Source organism: Leptosomus discolor, chromosome 2 (genome assembly GCF_034619465.1).
Source record: "Leptosomus discolor isolate bLepDis1 chromosome 2, bLepDis1.hap2, whole genome shotgun sequence".
NCBI classification, from domain to species: Eukaryota; Metazoa; Chordata; class Aves; order Leptosomiformes; family Leptosomidae; genus Leptosomus; species Leptosomus discolor.
In genome coordinates, this window is record NC_141392.1 from 83,242,489 (window position 1) to 83,251,786 (window position 9,298).

General features: G+C 46.7%; 1 protein-coding gene across 1 annotated transcript; it reads left to right on the forward strand.

Annotated features, from left to right (window-relative positions):
* Nucleotides 1-348: 348 nt before the first annotated feature.
* Nucleotides 349-3,834, forward strand: NDUFAF4 (NADH:ubiquinone oxidoreductase complex assembly factor 4). Its single transcript, XM_086461363.1, has 3 exons — nt 349-475; nt 1,148-1,245; nt 3,495-3,834. Exons 1-3 carry the CDS (start codon nt 349-351, stop codon nt 3,789-3,791), a joined length of 522 nt encoding a protein of 173 aa, XP_086317489.1. The 3' UTR covers nt 3,792-3,834.
* The last annotated feature ends 5,464 nt before the right edge of the window (nt 3,835-9,298 follow it).

Genomic DNA, 9,298 nt, shown 5'->3' on the forward strand with positions numbered 1-9,298 from the left:
GGCGGAGACTCGCCCGGCCCTGGCTCCCACCGGAGCGGGCGGACGCTGCCTGAGGGCTCCGGTCACCCACGCGTTTAGAAAAGCCGCCGCGAGGCCTCACCGCCGCCCCTCAACCCCGGGGCGGGACAGCGGGCGAGGTAGAAGCACCGCCGGGGCGCTGGGAAATAACGAAGGGAATCGTCGCGTCTGGGGTTCCCGTTTGTTTGTTTGGGGTGTTCTTGTTGGTTGAGTTTTCCGTCGCCCCCTCCCGCTACCGCGCAGCGCCTCAGCCGCTTTCCCCGCCGCCGCGCCTGTGCGCGTGCGCCGCCGGTGCGCGCAGGCGCGGTGCGGGTGTCGGCGGCGGCGGCGATGGGCGGGCGGCTGGCCCGCGTGTTCCGGACTTTCAACGTGGAGAGCCGGGCCCGCCGCGAGATCAGCAAGGAGAAGCCCACGCCCGCGCCGCGGCACCCCACCTCTCGGCTGGACCAGCTGGCCGGTGGGTGCCGGCCTCGCCAGGACGCGGGGCTACGCCGGAGGGGGCCGCCGGCGGGGGGTGGTGTCTTGCCGTGGCTTTTCTAAACGCGTGGGGGACCGGAGCCCCCGGGAGCCGTGGGAGGGGGAAGGCGGGTGCTGGGGGCGGGGTGCGTGGGCGAGGGGCTGGGGGCGCGGGGCGGCGGCGAGCTGCGGGGCCGGTGACATTGAGAGCGGGGGCGGCTGGGCGCGCGGGGCATGCCGGGAGCCGGCGGCGGTTTCTAGGGCCGGTTGCTACGGGCTGCCGCGGCGGCGGCCGGTGGGCTCCTGGGGCTGGGCCCGGGCCCCCGGGGCCGGGGGGAGCGGGCCTCGCAGGCGGCGGCAGTGGCAGTGTCGGGCCGCGGGCGCTGCGGAGCGGCGAGCGGGCGTACCGGCGAGCGGGCGTACCGGCAGCCGGTGCTCGCCACCGCGCCGCTTGGCCGGGGCGGTACCGCGGCGCCGCCGTGCGAAGCGGTGGGGTTAGTGCCAGAGCCGGTGGGTGTATGGAGCCTTCCCGAAGAGCACCGTGCGGCTTGGGAGTCGCGCCGTTCCTCTGGGGAGGCGATTAAGCCGGCAGAACTAACGAAAAGGAAACAATTTGACTCGGATCTGACTTTCCTCTTTATTTCCCCCCTTCCCTTCTTCCCGCTGCCTTTAGGCCACCCGGAGGTACAAGAAGAGGTTAACAGGAAGGACGATCGGCTCCTCTCCTTGTTAAGAGATGTTTATGTCGAGTCCAGAGATCCACCTGTGCGGGTAAGTATGTCTCTCTGTAGGAGGCACACCAGCATCAGCTCTGTGGCTTTCGAACTCAGCACAAATTCTGTATGAAGAAAAATCCTCTGTTAGTGCCTAAAAGCTACCTTTTTTTAGGCAAAAGTGATGTTTTCATCACTCCTTTATATATCAGTAACACTGGCCGTGTTTGACCCTGGGTCTTGAATGTGTGACAGATTGTGATTATACAGCCTTTTAAATGCTTATGCAGTCTTCCTTTTTAACATCATGTTTCATTTTGTTTTTCACCTGAATTCCCCCTTCTGCTTCCTCTGAGGTGGAAGGGCAGCTGGCCAGCCTTGTGCAAAGATGCAGGAGTTTGCCAGAGATCTCTGGTAGAGCTGTTAGAAGAGAAAAGATTGGGACTGCTCTGGGAGCATGGATATGGTAGAGAACAAAGACGTTAACATTTCAGTGGAGTCTTTTAATTACAGAGATTAATGTTGTATGTGCAGAGACTTTTCCTTATGCGGCTGAGGAAGTGCCTTAGTGAGGTTTTTTCCTGCATAACCTTCTGGATTGTTTGGTGATCAGTTTCCTCATTGCCAACAGCTGCAGCCTTTGACTTGGAAGGCGAAGCATGCCCCTTCCAGTAAAACGCAGACTGGGGTTCAGGCTCCTCTTTTTCTCCGTGTTAGATTATGGCTTGTGCAGTTTACCTCTTGCATTATTGGACCACTGTACCCTAGCTGCTTTATTCAATAATAACATTTTTATAATCATCTAGCAATAAAATTCCTAAGTCTCTCTAATTTGCCACTTTCATAGTACCTCATATTCAAGACATTAAAAAGTGCAAATACATTTCTGCAGTCTCGCCCTGAAGTTTCCAAGTAATTTCCATCCTTAATTTTCACAACAGAGGTTTTGGACCCCAATCTTGAAGTGCTGAAAGTCTAATTTCAGTATCTTTCAATATTCATTTGTAAGCTTGTCAAGAGAGGTTGGAGAAAAAGCGAAAAGTGGAACAAATCTTAGTGCTTGATTCAGTGCCCGCTCTGAGGTCACTGCCACGTAAGACTTGCTCTTGTGGTGTGTGTACTTGGAAGAGCATGATTAGTGTGTTAGCGCGAAGGCTTGTGGGCCAAACTCGGTCCAAAAGCTTCCTTCCTTTCCTGACGTTATTCTGAGTACTTTGTACATCATGTACATACACTCACCTACATGTGCGTTTGGTATGTCTGTCTGTTGTAAGTGGAAAAACACCAGCTTGAAGTCCTGAAGCAGCAGATACCCAGGGACAGATCATTTATTAAGACTTGAAAAATTGTTCATTATCTGAGCACAGTTTTAGCACAAAGGAAAAGGAAGAATTGGAGAACTGGTAGCATCACTGCTACTGCAGCATTCTCTGTAGTTTAGACTCAGACATGCCGTTAATAGGTGCTATAGCACCCACGCCAGTTTTCTCAGCTTGTGAGTTATTACAGAGTGTCTGTGGACTAATCAGCGGCTGTGGACCCTGGTAACTTTAAAAGTACTTTTTATCAAATTTAAGGAAGTTTTTCATTGTCTCTTTTTTTTTTTTTTTTTTTTTTTCAGTGTCATTCACTGGTTAAATCTTAATAAAAGGCAACGTAGGGAAGGCAGAGCTGGTTTGGAAATGACTTGGAAATACAAAGGGACTTGGGAGAAGAGACTTCACGTGTCTGAGCACTGCAGTAGTTATGGCAATTAAACTCCATATGATATTGCAAAATTGTTTCTTTTTGTCCAGCAAAGCTTGTTCTCTAGACAGAGCAAAAGAAGGGATATCTTTTAGTTGCAAAACTAAAATCTGAAAATGGAAGGAAGGGGAGAGAGACTATGAAAAAGATTTCCAGTGGTATCAGAAGAAGGATACTGATTTGTAGTATGATGTTGTTTTTTTTTTTTTCCCCCTTACCATCAATCAGTCCCAAATACCAGGTTATCTGTATTTATGTTTGGCTACCAAAATTTGTAGTTTGCCTTGTATGAAGGGCTGCCAAGTCTGCACAACACTTAAGGGTTCAATGGATGGGAGCTTTTCAGAATTTGGGGGGGGGGGGGTGTTTGACATTGTATGTAGAATCACTGTTTTTTTTGTGATATCAGAAAGCAAGGCTGGCTAAGCATTTTTTTTAATGCTGTGAAAATGAGGAAAGCTAACAGGAAGTGCCATGTTTAGGAAAACAGCTTGGCTGCTACAGTATGCATAGCAAACAGAACTGCTATTAAGCTCTTTTTGTTCTCCTTCCCACAATTAGGTAAAAGATGGAGGTGGTGAACATCTTCCATGTAAACTGGAGGAAAAGAGACTTACAAAACTAGGCCACTTGGGAGATCTAGATGTTAAGAAAGTTCGAAAAGGCAGAATTTCCATTGTGGAGGCTCTGACACTTCTTAATAATCATAAACTTCATCCTCAAACATGGACTGCAGAGAAAATAGCAGTGGAATACAGTCTGGAACTGAAGGAGGTCAGCTCTCTTCTGGAATTCTTCATTCCTTTCGCTGTGCAGGAATTTCCTAAAGAAACCAAAAAAGCTATAAAGCCAACATAAAAATAATTACCAAAACCTTGTGTGATCTCACTCGTGTCTTAATTTCACTCTTGAGTATATTCAGTGTCTGAAAAGAGTTGGTAACGTGTCATCCAACAAGGCTGCTTCCTTATACCAGTAAGATGTATTCAGGCTATTCCATTCTATATTGGATGCTTTCAGTTAAAGGCAGCAATTACAGGATACAGTTTGTAAACCAGGATATAAATGTTAAGTTGTACGATGGCATGTCACACAATTCTGATTGTCCCATTCATGTGTTACGAGTTCAGTTAAAACACGCAAGATCTAGTGAGGACTTTACCTGAACAGATTGCCTTTCTTAGCAGAGGCTTCCTGGTCTTCAGCTACATGAGTGCTCTGTGTGTATAGCTCGGTTGTTTCATGTCACAGTGTCCTTTCAAGGACTCGCTGTCAAGGTGTGTGTACATACAAACAGCTGTGTTTCTTTTGTATAAGAATGGAGTAGTATTTATACTATGTAAAGAAGGTTAATCACAGGATCATGTGGGAAGTTCAGATGTGTGAAACTTAAAATAAAAAGAAGGTGAATAGCAAGAAGGCCTCTTTTCTGATGCTGGAACAGTAGTGACGGATGTGTAGGTCCTCTTCTACTCTTCTGATTTAGCTTAAATATCTGCATCTCCCCAGGTACTGTCTGTCAGTCAGTGAATTTGAAGAGTGATGATTTTCTAGCATCATTCTCTTGCAGCAGTCTGTGGCACCTGCTCTGTGAGAAATAATGGTTCATGTTATAAGTAATAGGTAGCTACAAAAGCAACTGGATCTACTAACTGGGCCCACTAGTAGGTCTTTTGTAAATGTCTGCCCATCCTATTACAACAGCCCTTTTTCCCTATAGAGGCGTTGCCTGACTGAGCCAAACGTGGGCTAGATCGGGTCGTGTTCACTCACAGTAGGTTACCCACGTGCTGCCAGACTGAAGATGAACATCATTCTGTTAGTGAAGGACAACACAAACCGCGAGGTGGTAATGGTCGATTGTAACCTTCTTGATACTGTGACTGTTCAGGTCTGTGTAGGTAAGGAAGGAGTTTTGCACCAATGATTAATACTGTAGTGAACACTGGTTCATCTTTTCCAGATAAGCTGGTGGGGGGGGGGGGGGGATAATCAGAATTGGTATTTGAAAATGCATTACAGTTGCCTCCCTTCAAAAGAAGCAAAAAACAAAACAATTTAATTGTGGCACTAATATTTCCAGTGCCCCTCACCAAAGAAGTTGAATTTATTAAGAGAGGGTGGAAGTCAGTACCAGGTCTACAATGTAACTTTCTTTTTAAGAACTTCTCTGCCAGGTCTTAGATTTCAGACTCTGGTAAATACCTTACCAAGAAGATGAATGGCTTTGCTGTTTCACAGCAAGATTCTTTCCACTTCTCTCTCTGAGATGGAACGAGGTATTGACAGTATAGTTTGCCACGGTGTATTCATGGTTTTGCTTGATTAGTTTCTGAAGAAATGTAACTTAGTGGAAGATGACACCTCAGTGCATTGTATAAAAAGTGGAAATTGTTAGTCTGGGTGTAGGCTTGGCATTCTTCCTGTGGTGTAATGGGGACAGGGCTGCACTCTGAAACTAATGCATCCGAGTTATGTACCACATTAAGGTATTTTTGTTTTCCAGAGTATTTGCTTTATAGAATTGTTGTAACAAATACTTAATTGTTTGAGTACTGTTCATCCTAATGTAATATTTAAGGTAATATTCAGAAAACAGCTGTGGAATGCATTTGGTAAAGATACTGTTATTATCATTATTGGAGATGCTGTGGTTTCCTTCTTTAAAAGTGAATCTTTAATTAGATATTGGAGTTGATTTAAAAACTCAACTACAGTTGGCACCGGACAACAGCTTAACCGTGCCCTTTGACTAACTTGGTATGTATTTTGGCTTCTTTTGTCTGCCTTGTGATGTGGCTACACCATTACAGTGCCCTGTTTCACGCAGACAGTCCCTAGAGGCATCGTGGTATACTACTGCTTTGCTTACACTCTTCAGCAGGCACGTGCTTTGGGACGTTCGGTGTGCACCGTGTTCAGTGCTCCAGCCGTACCTTCAGGGCAAAATCCCGTCCATGAATGAGATGATTGCAGAGCTCTGCCCCCTTTCTCTGGAGCCAGGATCTCGCCCTCAGAATGTATTACCTGCGGTGGAGAAGCAGGCAGGTCCCACAGCACAGAGGTGGGCCAGGGATCCATCTCCTGAGAGCAGGTGAACTCCCGGTGGCCCAGAAGGCTCCGCTGGAGCAGGGAATGTCTCCGGCACAGCGCGTTCACTTCGGCAAAACGATGCAATGCAGTTTACTGTCTGCACGCAGGTTCTTCTGCTGGTCACCTGCCCCACCTGCTGGGCAATGTCAGACCAGCATTATGAAGGCACCGCTGATGGCATGGGATCATGTAAAATCTGTACCTTTATCTATCCAAGTTATCCATAGTCTGAATATTTAGCTTTCACTGTCTCTTCAGACATGGGGTGTTTACTTGCCCAAAGCTCACAAGAAGATCCAAGAGCATGGATCTTTGCTCTGGTGGGAAAGCCTGTCCCTGATCAAACACTCTCAACACCACCATCTTGTCCTGTGTAGCCTACTGGCCACAGCCAGCCACAAGGTCCTTGGCAGGTGTGTCCCAAGTGAGCACGTCCTTGAAGATAATGCTGTCTTTAGGTTTGATGCCTGGGACAAGACTATTCTCACTGTTGCGTCTTTTCTAGAACTGCTCATTTCCTTTCTTCCAGTTTCAAGGGACTCTTTGCTCATCAGTTATCGTACCTGCTTACCAGTTTCTTGGTTTGATGCCATTTCTAATCGAAAGAATAATGGTATTTTCTTTACGCTTTTAACTTGGTTTTGTCTGTGTACCTTTCCATCTATATCCCTTTCCTGTAACTGTTTGGCTGTCAGCTTAAGAAAAAGGTACTCTTAACTGTTTTGAAGAGGTAATTATGGGGAATTTGTGGGAACCTGCAATTCAGTTTTCTGGTACTCATATGTGGAGAACTTTTCATGTTTCATTGCCACACGTGGTGCACGAAATTTAGCTCGGATGGTTTTGGCCACTGTATAGAATCATTACGTTTCGCAGGGAACAATCTGCCTTACTCAAACTGCTTTGTTCTTGATGAATTAATGTAAAATGTGTAGCAAGTGTAAGCTTTGTAAGCGAGCCTGTAAGGGAGTTGTTTCATTTCTAGTGTAATTATTCTTTATATGTGGCATTATTACACCAGTTTTCCAAATGTCACTGAATAAAAGGCCGTCCTGGGCACTGGGACAGAGTGAGTACACAGGGCAGGTTGAGCCTTATTTGGAAATGAAGGTTACATTCCTGGTGAGGCATAAAATTGAACTTCAGGGGAGTTCCTGCCTTGATTTTTTTGCAAAAAATGTCTCTAGGGGGAGTTTAGTAGCTCGCTTACCCATGTTTTCTGGGACATAGTCCCATTCCTCTAGCCTTGTTCTGTTGTTAAGTCTATTCCCAGCCTTCTCCAGCCAGTCTTCTCTGCTATGAAAACATTATGCAGCTGCACTCCTGCTCTTTGCTAGCTCACATGCTGCCCTTTCAGTATCAACAACCTGTTTTATTTCTGCAGAGCTCTCTTGCCTTCCAGGAGTCACACATCTGCTGAGGTAAAGATGAGAAGACTGAGCACATGTTTTGCTCTGCAGAACTTATGAATAGGACAGATTTTCAAAAGAGATGTAGCTTTTCATACAACTTCAAAAGCTGCTCTTTTGGGATATATGAAACCAAGTAATCTTGTGCTGTCTCACCACGTATTAATCGCAGCTAGGTTCTTGTAGTCTGATGGCAAGACAGCAAGATTGGAGCTGTGAGGTAGGAAACAGTTTTAACTCTGCTTTCTGTGCAGGTTAGTCAGAGGGAACTTCAGTACAAAAAGTGACCTTTCTGTAGCTTTCCAGCACAGGGAACTTGTCTTTTAAGCTACCTCTTTTTACTCAAGAAGAAAAGAAAATTACGTTTGTATGCGAGAGGTGTGTTCTAAACTTACAAAATGGAGTATCTTACTTCAGTATTGAAAAGTGGAGTCAAACCTCAAGTAGTCATAAAACAGGATCAAAATGCAAAAGTTTAAAAAGGTGGCTGTCTTGCCTTGGTTCCTAAGAGCATTGTGCTTTCACATTTGCGATTGCATGAAGCTTCATGTTTCACAGCTCTGCTCTGGAGCCCCTTTCTAAACAGGAGTTTTCTGGTTCTTAATCGGGTGGTGCCAGTGTTGAACTGACAGCAGGGGAGGCCTGACCAGTGCAGGTGAGCTTCAGGTGCAAGCGGATTTTGGCACTTGAGACTGTGGCAGTTGTATACTGACTGATGTGCTATTAGCAATCAAAACACTTGTGTTGGTGACTGTTATTAAATCTGTTTCCAGCAATCTATAAGTCTAATGGATTTGGTAACCTTTTGTGGTTTAGGTACTGCTGTGTTACCAGAGCAAGTGTTTTCTGCTGAAAAAAAAAAGTTTCTCTTAGAAACTTAACATTAGTTTTCTTGGTCTGAAACAGAGGCTTAGATTTACATGAGACGACAGAAGCGTTAGGTAACAGCAGGACATCTCCTGTAGCATGCTGGAGGGACCACATTGTGAGAGCTCCTGGGGCTCTGGGGGGTGGAGTGGGGTTTGATGTGTCTGTTGCCAGAAAGAGAATTTGAAAAATCTGCCAAGGTGGTTTTTCTATGACTGTTGTGCAAAATCCTCTTTGGGTGTGGGTTAGTTCAGTTGCTGAAGCTCTGTCTTTAGGTGAGATGTTCTGGCTTCCTGACGGGAGTAGTGCTGCTGTATTACCCAGGGCAGAAGCGATGGGGGGCAGGATAGACGCAATAATCATCTCCTATAAGGATTTCTTGCATAGGAATGGAAAATTCATGGTGTGTTGTAGGACTGAAGCTCTCAGGCCACTACTTTTTAGAAAGCTGAGGGAGGTGATAGTGTGGCTGGAGGAATCCCTACCTTTGAAATAGTCCCCCAGCAGCAGCCACACCCGTGAGCTGGGTTTACCCAGGGAACAAGGGATCCCACTGCTGATGAGCTGCAAATGGTGCTGGTGAAAGCTGGATTTGCTCCTGCCAGGGGTTTCTGTAACTGGAAGCCTGGATGTAAAGTTGCAGCTGGGAGCTCTGCTTGTGTGAGATAGGTCTGGGCTCTGCAGAAAGGACAACAGTGCTGGCAACCTGGTTGCAGCCGGGAGTGCAGAGCTGGTTATAACCGCCTGTGTTGGCAGAGGGAAAGAGATAAAAGGTGGAGTCTTTGGAGCATTTTCTCTGAATGAAAGTGTGCCCTGTTATTAATTGCACAGGGCTTTGTTCCAGGAGAATCAACACAGTGCAGCTTGTGACTCAGGCAGTTTTGACTCTACCCAGGCGATACGTTGGGTGTGACATAGGGGCAGAGCACTGCGAGCCTGGATGGGCAGAACCATGTGGAGCTTCTGTATGGCCAGGTTTGCTGGGAGTTGTATGTT